Source organism: Zophobas morio, unplaced genomic scaffold (assembly GCF_036711695.1).
Source record: "Zophobas morio isolate AGI-343-1 ecotype UQ-CSIRO unplaced genomic scaffold, CSIRO_AGI_Zmor_V1 ptg000009l, whole genome shotgun sequence".
In the NCBI taxonomy this organism is placed as follows: Eukaryota; Metazoa; Arthropoda; class Insecta; order Coleoptera; family Tenebrionidae; genus Zophobas; species Zophobas morio.
In genome coordinates, this window is record NW_026972114.1 from 8,856,905 (window position 1) to 8,879,234 (window position 22,330).

Sequence of the window (22,330 nt, forward strand, 5' to 3'; positions counted from 1 at the left end):
CGAAAAGGAGACGTCTGGGTCAGTTTTATGAATTCTGGCGTTCGTAGATAGAAGAAAATAGTTAAAATTCTTCAGAAACGTCACTTTTGAAGCGTTTTCTTGTACTTTTAAGCCAATCAGATACCCTACGGGCTCGGAAAGAGCAACGAAACCATCAAATTTTAGCTAGAAATCTTATTTTTGTCGATTTTTATTAGATCTGAACTATATTTCAACATTTTTTGATGATTCTGAGCGACGAAACACACTTAGAGCATGCAGAATCGTCCCAAATTACGAAAAGGAAGCACCACCAGCATTGGCGAACGAATTTATGTTGAGAATTATTCAATATAAACTTAATTCCTTCCAAAATATTATCCATTTTGAACGATTTTATATAAATGTCAACATAAATAATTATTTAAAGACGGTTATGTCGTCGATTAAAATATTGATTAAAAAAATTTCTAAGGCCCGCTTTTACAAATCGTGGATAAACATGGGAATAGTTATCCAAGGTATAAATATATCCCGTCATTTAACCCTTGGATAAATCGGTACTGCTTTTACAATACTTTTTATCTGATCGTTAGTTATCCCTCGGTTTACCTAATTTTGTTGTGATGTTGGTAACAAAATGATACGTAAAATGTCAAAAATATTGACACAACAGAAGTGTGTTATCCAAAAGTTTACAGAAATTTTAATAAATATGGGGAGAACAGGTGGAAGTTTTTGATTTCGGTAGTAATGAAGAGATCAGGAGCCAGGTAGGACGAATGGGACGTCCAAAGGGACATTGACATTAACATTAACGTTAGTAATCAAAATTACAATTTTATTCCCATTTTTCTCGGTGATGAGATTCATGCGTGAATGTGAATTATGCCCACAATGTTCATCTCCTCCTGGATCTTCTTTACAATAACATTACCAAAGCAATTTTTCTCTGATGAAGAAATTTTTCCTTGGATCTGCTTTGTGACAACATTACTCTCACAATTTTCCTCTACAATGTAGAAGTTTCTCATTCTATCATCTTTGCAGCGGCAATCGACAGCTAGGGTTTGGTGACGGAGCAAGGGCTAATGGGTTAATAATAAATAATGTGCGTTAGCGATTGTAATACGACGTTTTCAGAGTGTGTCTCGGTTTTTTATTATGGTGATTAGAGTGATTAGGAATATTATAAATTTATATTCGTGAAAAAAGCAATTTATGTACATGCAACCATCGTAGGTTAACTTTTTGGAGGTTATGTTGTTCACTTTTATAAAACTGAAGAAACGAGAGAATAATGTGGATGTACACCTTCTAAAATAAAAAAATAGAGTCAATAGTTTCGAATCAGTTATCAAAACGATGTGGGATAGTGTTATTATTAATTACTATTCCTTGGATAAATTCTTATCCCATGTCCACAGCGGGGGTTAAGAAATACCGTTGTTTATCCCTAATTTTATCTATTCCGTAGCTATCCTATGATTGTAAAATCGCTATCCGACGTTTATCCAAGGAATAGAGCAGGGGTGGCTCATGACTTGAAAAGTTGATGAGGCAAAGCACAATACGCTCCAAAATATAAATAAATCAAGATTACTTAAATATTTTCTACTTAGTCAAATAAACAAATTTGTAAACTCATTTAACTGTCCACCAAGAACCAACGTGAAGGTGTAAGGAACTCTTGTAAGGAAAGGATGGGAATGACAGGACAAAAGGAAAGGGAAACGTGGTCAGAAAAAACTAATATAACTTAAAAAAAAAAAACAAAATTAAAATAAACTTTAAAGAAAACATATCGAAAAAAATCAAATACAACATAAAATAAACCTATTTGATTTATAACAAAAAACAAAACGAAAAACATATAAAACATAAATACTCTGGATTTATTTTAAACTTTTTTATAGATCAATAATTAACGATTTACTCAAATCAGGAACCGGCCGTTTTAATTCCTTAACTACATACAATTTATCATCATACGTGAAAATAGAAAAAACAGAACTGCTATTGTCATTTAACGTTAGTAGAGAAAAATTCCGATTTACTCGTAATCTTAAATAACGATTACCGAAATCAAATTATGACAAGGACAAAGCACTAACGCGACACACACAAACGTAGGCACTTTTAAGACAAAATTCTGTTACCGAAATTTTGAATCAATTTATACACACACAGATTTGTGGCAAAACAATCAACGGCCTAATTTTGAATACTTCTGCAAATGCAGACTGCATTTTAATCGCACGTTCTCCGCGCGCAAATATTGTTGTCCATCTCTTTTGCAAGCACGGAAATGAGGCTAGCCTCAATTTTGTCTTTTTTCAACTCATACCGCTTATGAGTGTATTGCAGGTTGCTTGCCTATTAACGATATGATTTCTATATCCGCTGTAGAGGCAAGCTCCGAGTTTGCCTCATTCGCGTCACAAAATACATGTTGTGTCGAGTGTTTCAGCGCGCTGTTTAATTAAGGGAGCAACGAGTACCTACTGAGATAAAAATAAGAATATAATTTTCCATATTTATTTTTAAAATTTTAGAAAAAAGACACAAATTATTGGCCGAAATGTGTCGTTAAAAAATAGTAAAAATCCTAATAAGGTGTAAAATTCATCGGTGAGGCACTGCCTCACCTGCCTCATAGGACAAGCCGCCCCTGGAATAGAGTTATCCTTGGTTTATCCCTGGTTGGTAAAAGTGGGCCTAAGTGACGTTATTTAGCCGATCAACATTGGCGCTGAATAGGCAAATTTAATAGACGTTGATTAAGGGCTTAATAGACATCCACTAAAAATAATCGACAGCGCTGAATACGGGCTATGTCTCATGCCGTGTATATGTTATGTGTTTTGAATAAAACTTTCCGCTGAACAAACCGCCTGTTATAAGATCTATAATCTAGCAAGTCAAATTTAGTTTACATAGCTAAAGCAATAAGCGGCTAAAGTAATTTAGAAATAATTTCCAAAAAAGTTATACAGATGTATGATTTTCCAAACCAGAAAACGGACTATACTCAGTTGGTGTGATATAGATCATAAATTAGCTCATTTAAACTAAACGCCTTATTCTATCGACACAGCTGACTTAGGTACAATTTTATTAGACCCGTTTGCAACGCACTTTTAATCACTTAATTAATGTTTTACTTAATTTAACATATTTGGAAACAAATCCGTCAAATTAAGTGAAACAAAACCTTAATCAGGTGATTAAAAGAACAGGAATTCAAAACTTAAATTTTAAAACACGGTTTTGTCTGGCTTAAGGAGATGGACGTTTCCAGCCAAAAACAATGAGGAAAACCTTTCCATCACAACTTATACAAGCCTGTGATGAGGTGGCAGTGACGACAATTAGGCTAAAAGTTGTTTTGCTTTAAATTTAAATCCGAACGTGAATTACCTCTGATATGTGGCCCGACTGTCTTCAACTTGAAATGTAAAAGTTTACACATTTTATAAGTTGTTTTGCATTACTTAATTTTTATAAGTGCTGTATACTTATTTTACGTGGGCGTTCTTTTACGTAATTCTACAAACAGTGACAAACGCAACCGGAAGAAGCAATAACCATTCGAAATATTACAAATAATGAAAATAAACAATAATTTACTTCTGTCATTGGATAAATGTTTTTTTTTCTTCAGCAGATAACAATTCTCCAAAGTAAACAATAATTTTATGCTGTTAACAATTTTTTAGAGCTTTTGTCGTATGAAGATGGCAATAAAATATCGTCAAGATATCTATTATTACTTTAATCCATTTTATAAGTTAACGAAATGTTTGGAGATATTAATATGCTCTTTTAGTGCACAGAAGAGAGTATTTACTGTAACTAAAAGAGAGAATTTGAAAGCTATAATTGTTTCACTGCTGGTTATTAGTTTAGATACAGCAATGCTTACTATAGAAATCGTTGTGTTGAAATTTGAGGCCACTTTGTTAGGAATATTTTCCATTATTTTTAGCGCCGTTACGGTAACAATTTCTTTGATGAGTTTTTTTCTTCATAGAAAGATGTTTATTAAAAGTTTAAAAGAAATTAATGATTTTGACCAAGATGTTGGCTACATCAACAGAAAAAATACAAAATTGACCTATTACAAAATATTCACTACTGTAAAAGAATAAAACCGTCTTTACAATATTTTATTTAAATAAAGGGTGACTGCGTTACAAGTACGACGTAGGTACGTCAAGAACTCTACATAAGTGCCCTGTATCGTGCGTCATCATCTTCTGTCATACGCGTCTCTGCGCCCTCTGCGTACTCTCGACCCTTATCGAGATGCCAAGGTTAAGTGGTATCAGAATTATTCTTACATTCGACCATCCTGACTATGGGGCTGTCCACAGACCCGTGATTGGAAACCGAATGCTAAAACAAATTTTAGAAAGTTCCGAAACTTACATATTTCTGCTCGTTAGATTTTAATCGTCATCTGGGCCTCCCATCGTATAATTTCTACGCTACATTTAAATGCAAATACTTTGTACGTTTAGCATCATTACATAATTTCCTAAGAAGGTTAACGTAAATTCCCTAAAATAGTTAAGATGGATTTCCTAAAATGGTTAAAGAAAAGACCCGTTGGTGTTATTATTTCGTAAAATAGACCCGTTGGTCTCGTCTTAATTTTTAAAGTAAACCTAAGTCTACTCGTGACGTAACTTTGAAGTAGACCTATTGAGTGGTCTCCTCTTATTTGTTAAAGTAAACCTAAGTTTACTCGTCTCGTCATCTTACTTTGTGGTAGACCTATTGAGTGGTCTCGTCGTAATTGTTAAAGTAAACCTAAGTTTACTCGTCTCGTCATCTAATTTTGTGGTAGACCTATTGAGTGGTCTTTTTTTTATAAATCTAGCGCTAGTTTTATTGTATTTGTGTAATAGTAGATCTACGAATGTTTTTATTGTATTTTGAAATAAGCCACACAATAGTTTGTTTTATTTTTGTAATAATAAATGTTAAAGCTGCATTTTTTCTGATTAATTTTTCTATTTATTGTTTTATTTTTATTCAATTATGGCTTAAGTCTGGTTCTATTTATTTTTGAACTGATTTGAAATAGTTAAAGCGTCGCATACAATAGACCCGTTGGTCTTAGCGTTTTATAAAACAGACCCGATGGTCCAAACGCTTCGTAAAGTAGACCCGTTGGTCTTAGCGTTTTATAAAGTAGACCCGTTGGTCCAAACGCTTCGTAAGGTAGACCTGTTCGTCTTAGCGCATCGTAACATAGACCCGTTGGCCTAAGCGCTTCGTAAGGTAGACCCGTTGGTCTTAGCGCATCGTAAAGTAGACCCGTTGGTCTTAAAAATTCATGAAGCAGATCCTCTGGCCTGGTATAAGGTATCAGTTGCTGGCCTGCGATTGCTTCCGTCTGTTCGTAACGTCACTTCAGCAGTGGTAGCTAGTCCGTTGACTACTTACATCTACTCGTCGTCTCTTTGCCGAAAGAAAGCTTTCGTAGTAACCTTAAAAGTATCAACGTTAGATATAAATCACCAAAATGGGCGTAAGTAAGGGAGCACTACTTCGTGTTAGAAGGTACTTATGAATGTTGCCAGTGTGACAACAAAACATCGTCAATCTCGTAATGATGAACCTTCTATCATATCTTAAATCATCATGCTTGTTTCTGCGAAAACGTCACGTTCTTATGTTAGAGAAACCATCATATGAACGTACTAACATCTTAGGCATTACGTAATTTAAGACAAATTGTATTTATGAAACTTCCTCCGTAGCAGTATTACGTTTCTTTTGTTTGATTTCTGCGTATTAATATAACGTTGCTTTTGTTTGATTTCAAATTTAAACAATATTGGTGTTTAAACTTTACGAATTGGTATTTTAAAAGGTGACAATAGTACATTTATTAATAAAAGCTTGTCTCATTTAAATGGTATTGCCTATAATGAATATTCACGTTGGAGTGGAAATATTTGAAAATTACAGAAATCGAGTGAAACCATATTATTCCTTATTTCTGAATTTCAAGACATAATTTTGAGAACTAACGAAAAGGCATCGTAAAACAAAAGTCGACGCATGGCTCGATACTTTACATAAACTGGAGTTAAAATCAGTGCCGTTTCATTTAAGCTGTAATAATATATCGAATCCAATTGATTAAAGATAATAACAAATTCGGCAAACATAAAACGAATGACAACTATGCAAGCAAAGCACAGAAATACAAGTATAACAAACTTCTGCAATTCATCAGCAACTAATGAATTAAATTCAAAAATAAATCAACTACAAAAAGTTTTCTTCTATCTCTATCTCTTAAGATTGCAGTTTAAAATGATTACATAAACTATAAAATACCTAAAGAAAATGGTGATCATATGTGACACGCTGATCGACTCAAGTCTACTTGTACTAAAGCATAGCATTCTTAAATCCAGTGACACTTCATCTTATCGAGCCCGAAGAATTCCTAGCCATTTCATCACTCACCACCATGTAGTGCTAACGATAAGCCTTGGTCTGTTATCGCAGCTAAATATCTTAGTGTTAGTACCTTCGATCAAGTACTCCTTCAAAATAAACTTTCTGCTCTAGGTTTTCACTCAAAAAGGCAGGTACTTTCCTGTCATTTCATTTTGTTGATAAATTAACTTAAAAGGAATCGAAACTTACACTCGCAATAAGGTGATTTTCTCTGCTGTCAGAAAAACTTAAAACAACGTTATAACAACAGAAGAAAGCATAGTGTCCTTTGTGACAGCGTAAAAGCAGGTTATTTCATTAAAATCATCATAAATTCATAACATGATTTCTTACCAGAGTTGACACAAACTACACTGAGACAACTACTTGTACGTACAGACTTCAAACGTAAAATACAAATTTTTGAGAACCACAAACTCAACAATAGCACAAGAATTATTAATTTTGGTCGTTAATTCAATTCCGACCAGCATATACAAATAATGCCGTTTGTTTAAGATCGTGAACATGTCTATTTACAAATAGTCCATCAATAGATTAAGATCGTAAACGTATTTCTTCAAAAATAATCGTATGTTATTAAATTGTTAACGTATCTCTTCAAATCCAACTAGATGCAACGTTATTTACGTATGTACGACTATTAACAACATATCGTTTACAAACGTACCTAACACTTATGATCCTCTCAATTACGTAACGTTATTACTGAACGTCTAGTAAAATAGAACTATACTCAAACTGTAAACAATTAAACGTACTTACATTTTAGCGTACTACTTACATCCATTACGTGAAATATTATTACCATAAGAAGACTCACAAAGGTTTGTTGCAATAATTACAAATACTTATGAATTGTCACCAGTCAAGCATCCGTTTACTCGTAGTCAGCTGGCGAGAAATCAACCTCCCAATAAATTGTAAGCAAGGCAGCTTCTCGCGCCCTGATGAGATTGCTTATATGGCCACCTTCTCGGAGTTTCGTTAACTAGTTGTTCGTGTTTCATATTAAATTCGACAATATCGTAAAACTGAATATTGTCGATACCATCGTCGTCAGATTTTCCTACAGTTTGACTGAGCTTCGTCCACAAGGGTGTTCACATTTCCGTAATTTTTGTGTGACATTGGATGACCATAATTTTCACATAATAACAACACAACAACACATTTAAACGTCGTAGAAATGCGGACGTCGGGTTTTGTTATCCCACTTCTGATTGTAAAAGATTAAAACCTTCTTTACAATATTTTATTTAAATAAAGGGTGACTGCGTTACAAGTACGATGTAGGTACGTCAAGAACTCTACATAAGTGCCCTGTATCGTGCGTCATCATCTTCTGTCATGCGCGTCTCTGCGCCCTCAGCGTACTCTCGACCCTTATCGAGATGCCAAGGTTAAGTGGTATCAGAATTATTCTTACACTACCATTTTTATAATTTTGTTTTCACTTATAGGTGGCATCCCAATGACTTTTAAATGGTGCACCCCACCACCATCGCACACGTAATTATTTTACACTATGCATTTTTTACACAAGTTGCTTTTAGACTGGTTTTTGTCTTTTTTTTACAGAAATAGAAAATCGATTCGTTTTTATAAAATCTATGAATCATTGTAAGTGTAGACATCAAGGTTTCACGAAATTGTTAGAAATTTGTAAACTAGTCAACAGTTTCTGTCACATACCATTGATCCTAAATTTCGCCGAAGTATTTTTATCAGTAACAACCAGCTTAACATACATTTTTCTGAAAATTACAACCTACCAAAGACTGGTATACTATACGGGTACAGTAATTTGTTTTTCGCTGGAGCTGCTTGGGATTATTGTATTAATTTTTCTCACAGAAGAATTTTACACTGAGGTGAAATAAGTTTAAATAATTCCATAAATTAATTATATGATTTTATAGGTCAACAAAATTATTTTAGAAAAAAGTATTTGTATTAATTGTTACAAATATAAGCAGGTAAGTTATTAGAATGTTGTGTAAGCTAAACTAAACTCCTCCATTTACACTTTACAGTCATACCTAAACGACGCTAAATTCATTTTATGCGGAACGTTTCCTCTGGATTATACATTGCTGTTTGCTGTATTCAGTAGGTAGATATGTGTGATATACGTATTCTAACATTGTAAGAAACAAAAAAAAATCAGTTAGGAACAATAATTTTTTATTATAAATACCAGTATATATAATGTATATGCAATCTTTGTTGTGTAATATGTCATAATTTGATTTCAGATGATGGCTGCTGTGGCTACATTTTTTGTGTATATAGTACAATTTAATGTTGAATAAACAAAGCTTATTCTCACATTTATGATAATAACAGACCACGACAAGTTGTAATAATATAAATAAATATAGGAATTAAGACTTGTTATTATAATGTTTTACTCCCAGTGGATTTAATCGCTTACAGAAAAAAACGTTAAATACCTATCTGTACATATTATTAAACAGACAATAGTTAGGTATTTATAGCCAGTAACATCTATAAATTGTTATTGGTTCATGAATAAAAAATGTATTTGAAATAGTTGTTATTAGTGATACAGACTAAAATAGTCAGTACAAGAGCGTAAACATATAAAATTAAGGTGTTTCTACTATCACCTATTCAAAATTAGTTTCGTTATTTTTTTTACAATTGGATTCCTGATGACATTTATTTGTCCAGAAAAGATCTACGTTTCACAACTTGTTATTTTAACGTCAGGAAATCCTTGTTTCTAATCGATAAAAATAAAGTACAGCTTGATAGTGGTAGTAAAAAAAATAGTGAATGAGATCTTGGATTGTAGTGACATGTTGCAGTTTCTGAAAGTGATAAAATGACGTCTTTTACCAATAATATTGGACAAAATATGATGAGTTTGTAGTTGTGATTTATCATTCCATTCATATTTTTTGCATTTGCATATACAGTGTGACTCAAAAAAATTATGAATGTGTGAATTTATTTAATTGATTTAATCAGGAACTACAAAACCGGGTGCTTTGAAATTTTTGAGATATTTTACAGTTATTGGCAGTAACGATATCTCCAAATAATTTTAAGAAATTTAGAAATTTTCACTTTGAATGTATCTTGGGGTCACTTATTCGTTTTTTGAATTTGTGATTTATATTAAATCTCAAAAGTTACGTTAATTAACGTAAATTAGATAACCTTTTTTTTGCTGTAAATGAGCTAAACAAATATTTTGAAATATATAAATGCATGAGTAATTCATACTCGTACATAATGTTTTAAAGCACCAGTTCTTACGCTAACAATTTTAAAATAATAAAATAATAATGTGAACTCCATAGTCTCCTTGCAATATCTTGGTTCTGAATTTAACTTGATTTGCCAAACTCAATAACTAAAAGTGTTGAAATATGTTTTCTCTACGATTCTGGGTATATACATCGTATGTCTTTCGACCATCTGAATTATTATCATCACTTCGGGAGATACACAGGAAAAAACTTACTCAGTTACCTCAAAAAACAAAAAAAACAAATACTCGAGAATGAAAACTGTTAAAGCTGTATTTGATTCAGACAGTTGGAATAGTTATTTATGTACCAAGGGCACAAAGAAGATGTTTATATTCGAGGGCAACGTTTACAAAATCGAGGGCCTCTGGCCCGAGATTTTGTAAGTTGCCCGAGATTTATAAACATCAAGTTGTGCCCGTGGTGCATACAAAGTTTTATTTTTCACGAGAAAATCTAAAAAAAAGACTAATTTATATAATTAATTCGTAAAATAGTATATTATTAGCCAAGGTTGCAGAGCCAAGCATTCTAGACCGAGCGCAAATTAGAACCCGAGACGCGCAGCGTCGAGGGCTCTAAGTGCGAGGTCTAGAAGTGGCTTTGCAACCGTGGTTAATATACTATTTTTTTCACTAGTAGAAACCATAAGACAATAAACTGAAAAATAAACGTTCAATTTTTTGACGCAACGTGATTTTGTTTTGATTTCTAATCAAACTTGATCTAAATCTTCAACACAAAGAAAATCGTTTATACTTGTCGCTGAGTTAATCATTTTATCTTCTACCGTCTACCAACTACCATGCGTATACTCAAGTAATATTTGTAGCACACATTTGTTCATTTTTTAAGAAATAATCACATCAAACATTGCGTACATAACCTCAATTTTTCTTTTTGAACCCGTGGTAGCAAAAGTTGAATTTGCTACCACTAAATGAGTTGACATTTGCATGCGTCCAGGCTGCTAGTGAAAAAAAAAATTTACGTGGCGTTGATTTTGTTGTCAAGGAGATTCTATGCAAACACGGCGTCTATTCACGGTGTCAACACGTATATTTTCGACCGCGGAAATGAATGAGGAAAATTGTGAAATTCCAGAAAACATTGTGAAGAAAGCGCAAAAAGCCAATGAAAATGTGTTACCTGGAACATCAGGATCCATATATGAAAAAGAATACAAAATTTTCCTTAAGTGGAAGATTAAGAAGTGGCTTACTTCCAAGAATTGGTGAGTTATTCTGTTTATAAAATAATTATTTAACTGTGTTCTTCATTTTTACTCAGAAAAATATTCACCCAGTTGGTGAAAATACTCGATGGTCAAGACAACTTTAAGAGTAAACGACAACATAGACATTTCTAATTATCATCGTTTGACATATTCCTATAAAAAACCCAAAAGGTTATGTGGCAAAAAAATCCCGAGTTTTGACTGGCGAACAAGTCATGCAATTTCTAAAAGATGCTTCCGACAACAGATATTTACTTCAGAAGGTAAACTAAGTTATTTTTTGATGATTGTAATTAATTTAAATACGAATGTTTTATGCTGTAAAGGTAGTTGGAGGATGAGTGAACACAATTCAAGATTTTTATATAATACGTTATTCGGTGCTAGCAGAATGGAAGCAGTGGCGGAAATAATTCCAATAGAGGCACCTCCAAAAAGTTTAAGTTTACCTGAATAGTTTGGTATGAATAGCAAGTTTGTAAATTGTAATTTGTATCTTCGTTATTAAATAAATTGTCAAAAAATAAATAAGTGGTTAAAAATAAACAATAATTTTTTAAAATTTTTGTTTAAGTCGGTTGTGCCCCGAATATAAGATGCCGCTTTACGTTTATCAAATCATGGATATAAAACAAACATTATATACGAGTGAAAAATAAAACATTTAAAGCACCAATAGAACTAAACTAAACAACGATCCGAGCAAATTTCAATATAGACTGTCAAAGTAGGTAGGTATATTTGGGCTAGGAACAAAAATCTGGCACTTTGAATTTGATTATAGCAACTTATAGAAAACTTATTGAGCGAGCTTTCATGCTACAAATACTTTGGTAATTACTACTGTCTAAAACATTTCAGCGTAGCATAGATCGACTGTTGCTTTGACAAAAGTCATCAAGTTGGCCTCAATTTTTTATATTCATTATGAAGTGTACGTATCTCTCAAACTGTGTCAAAAATGTCAATTATACAAAACAGTATGCATTAATGAAACACATGCGTTTTTCTCTATATTTTCTTATATGAACAAAAAAACGCCAACATGACTATTGTTTCAATGAAACACAATTAGACTGACAAATGATTTTTAGAGAAAATTTTGGATTATTTTCATTAAATTGTACATCATGTTGTATATTTAGAACTTAGAATTGTTATTTTCTATGTATAATGCAGCAGTATCCTTCTAATCTCCAAGACGTTTAACTGGAAGAAAATCTGCGCCGGTATCTGCTAACAAGAAGACAGAAGATCTGCTGAAACAATGTACAGTATATTGGATAACCAAGTTAAAAAAAAATAACATAAATTTTTGGCATATTTCCAAAAGTGTGTATTCTAACTCTTTTATTCGTACATTTATTATTTTTAAATGACCATGATCAGCGTGGATTGAAAGCATTTGCCATATATTTTCGAATAACTTATACGAAATTAACTTCTGGAATATTCTAGACTTAGTAACTATTAAGTACCTTCAGATTCTATTTATTTGACTCTGACAGCAAAGCCCAACAATGAATTTTACGAGATTTTAATATTTCAAATTTTTGTAGTGAAGTAAAGACGTATAGAAAATCTGAATAAATCTGTGAAATAATCTAAGATAATATAATTTCATTTCTGAAGAGGAGGAGGAAATAGCTACATGGTGAATTTTTTGTGTGCTTGGCCTGAAGAGTCAGTGCTTTATCCAACCAAGAATAACTGTGGGATGAGCTACCTATCAAGCACGTCTCCAGGTTGCGGACAGGGGGAGTCTCCCCTCAAGGGGGCCGTCTTGCCTGGACATGCCTTGGTGGTTGCTGGCTTAGACGACCGCGAAGGCGATTCATTAAAGACAGACTGGAAATAAACGTGCCCTCCCGGGAATAAACACCTGGCGTGACAAGTTCCCGCATGTTTGTGCCGGACGTGGAGACCCATAAACTGGGAGAAGTCTGAGCACGAGTAGCCTCACTTGTTGAGGCTACGTACTGCAGGATGAGCTTCTCTGAGAGTTATATCCTTCTACTAGCCTTGGTCTCGAAGTTCGACGTGCCCTTGTTAGACTCCGTGGTGGGTGCGGACGCAGAAGGACGAAATGAAAATCCAAAAATATGGATAAGGAAACAAAAAACACACTGAGGAAGTGCCTTCGGGTGCACCTCAAACCGGAAACCCAGCCACCGTGAGGTTCCAACTTCCTAAGAGGACGCGAATCTGCGGGGCTGAGGTAAAAAGGTGAAGGAAGGCTCGCTTGCAAGCGGAGGCGTTAAATGCCGATCCGTCGAAATCGGACCCATCCTCTTTCGGGATAAGCCCCAAGAGCAAAGGGCAAAACAACCCGGGAGAAAAAGATCTTAGGGTCAAAAGAGAGAGTGTGGTCTTCAATCTTCACACCTCCGGTAGCACAAAAGCAAAGGATCATGAGAAACCATCTCTAAAGAACATAACTAGAGGGAGATAGCTGCAATTAATCTCCTTGTAGCTGTGATTGATGTACAGCATCCATTTGGCAAGCTGACTGCTGACCAGGTGGAGATGATACAAAATGTCCTGACGGAAGCACTGGACAGACAACTTGCACACGGCCTGGCATCGAAAAGACAAGCAGCCACTTTCAGGGGCATTAAGTACACAAAGGAAATCCCAAGCATAACCTGTGAAGACGAGGTGTCTTTGGACTGGCTAAAGCAAACAGTGGGCTCTCTAGCATTCTTGTGGGAAGGCGCACAACTTAACGTGGTTTCCCTGGCTAAGCTACCAAGGCTGTGGATACCGGGACCACCAGTGGATGCAGAGGTCATAGTTCGCCGCCTGGAGGGTTAGAACCAATGAGCCTGCGTCAAAAAATGGCTTCTCTTCCATCACGAGCCCAAACCCGAGGCTGCTTCACGGGCAACCTCTTTGTGTTTGGTCTTAGGATAGATGAGGCGAAAACAATCAGTTGGAAAGAGGGCAGGATCAACAATATATATTATCATCTTTCAACCTGAAACTTAAGCAGAACGAGGCGTCGACTCAGGAAGGGCAGACCCCCATGGAAGAGCCAGAAACACCAGGAAATGAAGCCTCTACCAGTGGGAACGGGTTCGCCTGAGACATAAGCCTCGTGTCTTCTAAGATAGGAATGAGATTTTCGGTTGTAGAAATGGCTCTCTTAAAGATACAGATTAACCTGTAGCATTGTCGCACGGCGACGGTTGTTTTTGTCGTCGCTTAGACAAGATGTAGAACACTATAGCAATAATCCAAGAACTATGGATCGTAAAATCCAGGAGCGCGGGGTTGAGCAATTTAGATGGATGGCACTGTTGTTTCAAGTACCACAATAGAATCTCCAAGGACATGTATTTACATTCCCAGGAATATTAACATTGTAACATAGGAAGAGGTGAAGAGCAACTGGTAATAGAACCCGTGTATTTACCAAAAGGAGTTTATGAACCATGTCCAACATGGGAGATCGTGAAATTTAAACCTCATCATTGGTATTGATGCAAATACCCACTGTTTGCTGTGAGGAAGCAAAGGTAGTAATGAAAGAGGAAGAACACTATCTGAATATCTTTTGGCAACAAATCTAGAGAGCCTCCATCGCGGCTGCAAACCAACTTTCTTAATATCGCGTAGTCACTCATTAATATATATATAGATTATATTGGCTACATGGGATATCCTACAATATATAATGGAATGGCACGTCTTTAAAGAGGCGTTAGTGTCAGACCATAGATGGATTATGTATACGTTAAAATGTGTAGACATAGAGACAAAGACGTCCAGAAACCCTAGGCTGACGGACTGTGTTTTTTACAATGGAAAACTGGAAGACAGTCGATACGAATAGAATATAAATCGACAGAAGACATAGAGAAAAATTTAACCATTATCAACCACTTTCTAATATGTCAGTTTATGAGAAAAGTTGCCACCTATAAAAGGAAGGCCTAGGCAAATGTACACCATGGTGGAACCGAAGGCTCAGCCTGTTTCAATCGGGGCTAAGAAAACTTTTCCATAGATCAAAAAACACTAAGAAAATTGAAGACTGAGAAGCCTAAAAAGAACACTAGAAAGAGTGTAAAAAAGAATTAAGAAAGAGGAAGGGGAACGTGGAGATCCTTCTGCAGCGACATAACGTCTACTGCTTCGACCGCAAGGTTGAAGAGAGTTCTCTCAAAAGAATGCACACATCAACCAAATTTCCTAAAGAAAGAAAATGGTATTTTTACAGCCACTTTAGTAAAGTCCGCAGAACTTTTGCTACATACTATCTTTCCAGGCAGCACAAGGACTACCTTCCATTCCAAAAGGGATGTATCCGGTACTCAACCTTCCTCCAAGGACTGTGCACTGGCGGCAAAGGTAGGAGGCAAGACTGGAGTGGGCAGTTGACAGCTTTTCCCCATATAAATCTCCGGGAGTAGACGCTATCTATCCCACCCTCTTGCAGAAAGGAATGAATAGACTGCGCCCTCTCTTGGTGATAATGTTTTGGGCGTGTGTTGCTTTCAGCTACATACCGAATCCATGGCGAAAAGTAAAGGCTATATTTACACCTAAGCCAGGACAACAAGATTACGCCTTGGCTAAATCCTACAGACCAATTAGCTTAACATCATTCTTGCTGAAAACGCTAGAAAAAACTAAACGAAAAAGTAGTTCGGGAGACCGCCTTAAACAAGCAACCTCTACATCCGAACCAACATGCCCACATTATTCCAGGAAGATCTACGGATAAGGCTTACACACAATTTGTTTCGTATCGTACAACCAATGTGTTATGGCTATTCGATTTTGTTGCTGCGAAGGACCTGAATTAATTAAACATCTTTTATCACAATCAAGGCTTTATTTTTAAGGAAGCAGCTGACCGACTTGGTCTTACACGTTTGGTGTTGGCGGTGTGACTGGCGGCTGCCTTGGTCGGTCGGTCGGTCTTATGAAAGAGACCAACCGCCAACGGGAGCAATCATCATTCGCCGGGGGACAAAGAGTTCGCCGCCAACGAACACCTGCAACTCTGAACATACTCCCCCCGTTGAAAGATGTAGCTTTCAAATGACAACTTGGGTAATGAGTTAACATGTACATGACAAAACAAATAAAGATAACAAATATGCACTGTACAACAACTGTACAGTCAGTAGAACATAAAATAAATGGACATGTATAAACAAAACGGAAACATAAATCCAAATGAACGAAACTGCAGAACGAGAAAAGATAGCGCGCATCCTGCACAAAAGATTTGATTAAATTAACATACAGAATAGACACAAACATGTAACATATAAGAAAACATGAAACGAAAAAATTATTATAGGCAGAAAATGGTTAGAAATAACAGGTACTCATGTCCGTTATTAAGTCTTGTTACTCCGTTATTCGACCGGTAAAACACATATTTTATTAAGCGTACGCTTCACTACACCATTATTTGTTTTCACACTTATTACGCGAACACAACCATCACTATCAGGATGAAGGTCCTGGATGCGTCCCATCTTCCACAATGATGGTGGAAGATGGGACGCATCCTCTTCTAGGACTACGAGTGCTTCACGTTGAACTGGTTCTTTGGAACTCGCCACTTTGTACGTTGCTGAAGTTTATTGAGATATTTGAGTCCAGGATAGTCTATGCACCGCGAAGAACGGCACTACTAACTCATTCAAAATCAGTCACAACTACTTTCGTGTCGTCATTGTCCACGGGCAGACGACATAGTTTGTGGAAGGCACGTTTTATCATTCCCCCTTTAGTGTTTAACGAGGCCACTCTGGGAAGTTCGTCCTTGCCGTAGTGCAATTCAGCGACGCGCCCTAGGTGCCACCGCAATGGAGGTAGCTCGTCATCTGCGATAAGAACAAGCGACCCGATGGTTGGGATGTTGCCCGGTTGTTGCCACTTGGACATCCTCTGCAGCTGGAGGACATATTCTCGGGTCCATCTTCGCCAGAAGTTTTGACGTAGTTGCTCGACATGTTGCCATCTAGAGAGACGGCCTGTCTTGACGTCCGTAAGGTCTCCCTCAAAGACCGCGGTCAGAGCTTCACCTGCGAGAAAATGTGCGGGGGTTAAAGGTTCAAGGTCGTTTGGGTCGTTGCTAATAGGGGTGAGAGGACGGGAGTTCAAAATTGCCTCTATACGTGTAAGGAGCGTATACAATTCTTCATAAGTTAAGGTCGCAAGTCCTATCGTTCTTTTCATTAACATTTTAACTGATTTCACATTAACTTCCCTTAACCCGCCCATATGTGGTGATCGCGCCGGAATAAAGTGAAATTCGATGCTCTTTTTGGCCAACTCATCTATTACGCTCGACTGGAAATCGGATGAATTTAGGAAATGCTTAAGTTTTTGCATTTCTTGGTTCGCTGCCCCCACGAAATTTGAACCGTTATCAGAGTATAAATGTCGTACATGCCCCCTTCTGGAAACCAGTCTGTGTAATACCCCTAAAAATGATTCCGATCTCAGGTTGCCGACTAATTCTAAGTGAACCGCCTTAGTCGAGAAGCAAATAAATATGGCGATGTAAGCCTTTACTGTTTTGTTTCCGCGACCGGCAGCTTCCTTGATTAAAATGGGACCTATGTAATCCACGCCCGAAATGAGAAAGGGTGTGTTGGGTTCCAGCCGATGGGCAGTTAATCTCCCATCATTTGAATAATTCTTTTCGGGTTATAGCGGTAGCAGGGAATACACCTGTGTATAATCTGCCTGATAACGCTACGGGCCGATATGATCCAAAAATTTTGCCTTAGAGCCGCTAGTGTACCTTCTGTCCCGCAATGCAAATTCTCAAGGTGATATTGGGTAATAAGCAGTCTACTTATATCATGATTATTTGGCATTAGTATCGGGTGCCTGGTGTCAAATTGCAATCTGGCATTTCTTAAGCGCCCGCCGACCCTGATCAAGTTGTCCTTTGATAGGAACGGGTTTAATGATAGAATTGGACTTTTATTGCCAATCGGCTCTCCCCTTTCCAGAGTTTTTAATTCGTCCGGAAATGCGTATTTTTGTACCCAACGAATAATTGACAATTTGGCTTTTCGTAATTCGTGGACCTTTAAGGGCCCAGTTTCCCCTGGTAACTGTTGCTTTGATTTTCTGTGTCTGTCCGACCAACGCAAGCAATACGCAATAACACGATTCAATTTATGAAAGGACGACATTTTTGTCATTATAGGTAATGACGTACTGATTTCTATTGCGGTTACGCCTGCAACATGTTTGCGTTTTTCGGGCATTTCGTCAATGTGAACGACAGTGGTGCTAGAACTCTGTGGTAATCTTACTTCGAAGTTTGAACAAAGCCACGTCGGACCCTTAAACCATAAATCGTTATTGATCAATTCTTGCGGTAGAAGACCACGACTAACTAGGTCCGCGGGGTTTTCTTCACCCTTGACATGTCGCCAGTCTGCTATATCAGTAAGATCTTGAATTTCGGCTACCCGATTAGCTACGAACGTTTGCCACATGTGTGGACTATTATTTAGCCAGGCTATAACGACTTTAGAGTCTGACCACAAATACTGTCTGGTAATATTTACATTTAACGCCTTTTTAACGGCACAAATAAGTTTCGATACGAGTAATGCACCGCATAATTCTAATCTCGGCAAGGTTACTGTTTTTAGAGGTGCGACGCGTGATTTTGTACCAAGTAGACGCACCGAATATTTGCCGCATTTGTCATACGTCCGTACATATACGACCGCTCCGTACCCCTTCATACTGGCGTCGCAAAAACCGTGCAATTCAAAGCCAATTATCTCGTTGAGATCGGAAATTCTTCTAGGAATGTGTAATTCGCGAAGATACAACAATTCCTTAATAAATTCACTCCACACATAGTAGATATCTTGTGGCACAGATTCATCCCATTCGATCTTTAACGACCATAATTTCTGTAATATTAATTTCGCCTTTAACATCACCGCCCCGATCAGACCTAATGGGTCGAATATCTGTGCAATGGTCGATAAAATAATTCGTTTGGTCACCTTTGATTTGACGTTGATTGGTTTTACGTCGTACCTAAGAACATCTGTTTTGGGGTCCCAAAGTAAACCCAAGATTTTTGTCAATTCGCCATCGTCCAATTTTACTAAAGAGCCATGACTATTATCGGCGGTCGGAAGCACGGCTGGTACGTTTGAAGCCCATTTACGTAATTCGAAACCTCCCTGTTTTAAGATCGCGGACATCTCTTCGCGAAGGGTAATTATTTTTTTTTTGTTTGTTGAGTTAATTTTAAGTTAAGTTAAGTTAAGTTTACTCATCGTTATGTTTAAATATTTATTTTGGATAAGGTTAATTGTCCTATAATTGGAAAATTTTTTCTGTTGGGCAAAGAAAAAAAAATATATATTATTGTTATTATTATTATTATTAATTCCGAAATCGTTTGGGCACCCGTCAACAGGTCATCCATGTAAAAATCCCTTTTGATTATAGTACTCGCTGTGGGGTACAGATCTTGATTTCGCGTGGCTAACTCGGACAAACAACGGGTCGCGATGAAGCTGGCCGGTTTCGTACCGTATGTCAAGGTGGTCAATCTGTACGTTAGTAATTCTTCGTCGGTTTCCTTACGCCATGGTATTCGCTGATAATCCGTGTCGCGCGGGTCCATTCGGATCTGCCTGTACATTTTCGCGATATCGGCCGTCACCACAAACTGATGAATTCGAAACCTCGTCAAGATGGAAAAAAGATCTTCTTGAATTACTGGTCCGATCATTAAATTGTCATTGAGGCTTTTACCGGTCGTAGTTTTAAAGGACGCGTCAAAAACCGTCCGCAATTTGGTTGTCGCACTAGATAATTTAAACACGGCGTGGTGCGGCAGATAGTACGAGTTTTCTAAATTTATATTCGGATCCGGTATTAGTTCCATGTGATTCATTTCCAGGTACTCCGCCATAAATTCCGAGTACTGCTCCTTAAAACCCGATTGTCTCTGCATTTTATTTTCTAATAATTAAGATCGAAACCGATTGAGGGCGCCTTGCTGGGAATTTCCCAAGTCAGGCGGGGTGCACTTGAAAGGTAGGCGCGCCACGAACCGCCCGTGTACATCCCGCTTAATGGTTTGTGAAAAATGGATTTCGCATTGTCGTTCTTCCGGAGTAACTTTGTCGGCGACAATTTTAGTGTCCTCAAGCGCAAACAGTTTACTCACTTGGTCGTGTAATTCCTGATCTGAACGTGTAAAATGACACAAGGCTCTAGGTTTATTACCGGATGCGTTTATGTTTCCTCCAACAATCCATCCCAACTGGGTTTTTTGGAAATGTGGTCGCCCCGGGGCAACATGAATTTGTCCAATGCACATTAAAGGCAAAAACAATTCTGCACCGATTAATAGATCAATCGGCCCGGGCCGATGAAAGTCTGGATCCGCAAGCTTTATATTTTTAGGAACACTTATGGTTGACATATCCATCGGATTAATCGGAAGGTTTTCTGTTATGTTACTTAAAACTAAGCACTTAATATTCTGATTGTATTGGTTATATCTAGATTTCACTGATACTTGTGTTGATTGATTCACGCTGCTAACTGACTGATTGATACCGCCGACTTGCATCTCTATTTTTTGACACGGAAGGTCTAGTTTTTTTTCACATCCTTAAAGTTATGAAATGATTCATTGAACCCGAATCTAGAAACGCACGACATTCATAAAACTTATTGTTTTTGTCTTTTATCAAAATTATGGCTGTAGAGAGAATTCCCGATTTAGATGTATTAATTTGAGAATATGAATTCAAAGATACTGTTTCCGATTGTTCCGGTGAGCTTACTTGATTGTCGATTGCATGCAGTAAAGTGTTATGAGTCTGACTACAGACTCGGCATTTTGAATTTGATCTGCAATTTTCTAATGTGTGATTGTTCCTCAGGCAATTTTTGCATAAACGTACTCGATCCACGGCTCTACGTCGTTCGCCCGCGTTAAGTTTGAGAAATTCTGAACATTGATTTATGTAATGTTCATTTTTCTTGCAATAGACACAAAATCTTTGTTTACTACCATTATTAGAGGTCGACGTAGTCGAGTAATTATTCGACCTTGAATTTTGGGCTCGAGTAAAGTTTGCGATCGGCGTTTTTAGAACAGCTGTTTGTTTGCTGGTATGAAATAGCGATTCTAAGATTTGATGTCGTTTTTCTAGAAATTTTATGAATTCCCAATATGTTGGGATTGCCGAAGTTAATTGAGCTTGCCAATCTCTTTTCGAGACGAAGTCTAATTTTTCAATAATGATTGGTATTAAGATAGCGTCCCAGCTTTCTACCGGTACCTTTAAAGTTTTAAGTGCCTCTATATTTGTTGTTAAATTATCAATTAATTCGCGTAAACAGGTATGCGACGATTTGGTAATTACTGGGAAGCTTAAAATAGAATAAACATGCTCTTGGGCAATAAGTCTCTCGTTCGCGTACCGTTTTTCTAAAAGGTCCCAAGCTATCTGGTAATTATTGTTTGATATTGATAATGCCTCTATTGCCTTAACGGCTTCGCCTTTTAAACACGATTTCAAGTAGTGGAATTTGTTGCACTTGTCCAATTTGTCATTATTGTGGATTACGGATATAAATTGATCAGAAAACGATAACCATTCTTTATAGGATCCCGCAAATGTGGGTAGATTATACACAGGTAGTTTTATGTTTAATTCGTTTGACGAGTTGTTTTCGTTTGAATTTGAAGATGTGGGTTTACCTGCCTTCGAATCTTTACGCTCATTTAGTTCTTGTATTAGAGTTTAGATAGTTGATACGACCGCGAAATACCGCGACTCAAACTTATCGCGTTCTTCGGTTTGATCTTCCGAATTATCATCGGCTGCGAGTTCGATTTGTAATTGCGTATTTTCAAAGTCTCTAAACGCAGCTTCTAAGTAACCTAAGCGTGTTTCAAGTTCATTTATGTTTTGCGTATCTGGGTTAAAATCAATTACGAAACCTTCTACTCTTGTCAATTTTCCCTTAATTACGCCGCGTGAGCGAATTAATGCTTCTGACGAGGGCATAATGATAGATAATGATTATTACGACTTAAGAATCGAAATAAGAATCGCGACTGTAACCTTATGAGGTTGCTCACGCTCAATGTTGTGACTGAAATTAAATATATATATTGAAATGTATACTCCTTAATAAGAAAGGGTGAAATTAGGAAGAAAGCAGATAGCTCTGACCTTGGATTTGTTGTCCTGGTGAGAGTACGCGTCGCTCTTGTGGATGCTGTCCTCGACTGCAGGTTTTTTGTTGAGTTTCTTCGCTGCTCTTCGCTGCTTCCTGGACCCGGGTGGATCTTGACTTTGCCTGTTAGCTT

At 36.9% G+C, this 22,330-nt stretch overlaps 2 protein-coding genes across 2 annotated transcripts; both read right to left on the reverse strand.

Moving 5' to 3' along the window:
* Positions 1-16,638: 16,638 nt before the first annotated feature.
* Positions 16,639-19,951, reverse strand: LOC135125717 (uncharacterized). The gene is made up of 3 exons (XM_064051377.1): positions 19,444-19,951; positions 17,753-19,129; positions 16,639-17,564 (listed from the first exon to the last, which is right to left on the reverse strand). The coding sequence occupies exons 1-3, from the start codon at positions 19,949-19,951 to the stop codon at positions 16,639-16,641; spliced, it is 2,811 nt and encodes a 936-aa protein (XP_063907447.1).
* Positions 19,952-19,966: 15 nt separating this feature from the next.
* LOC135125718 (uncharacterized) lies at positions 19,967-20,575 on the reverse strand. The gene has a single exon (XM_064051378.1). It carries the CDS (start codon positions 20,573-20,575, stop codon positions 19,967-19,969), a length of 609 nt encoding a protein of 202 aa, XP_063907448.1.
* Positions 20,576-22,330: the final 1,755 nt, after the last annotated feature.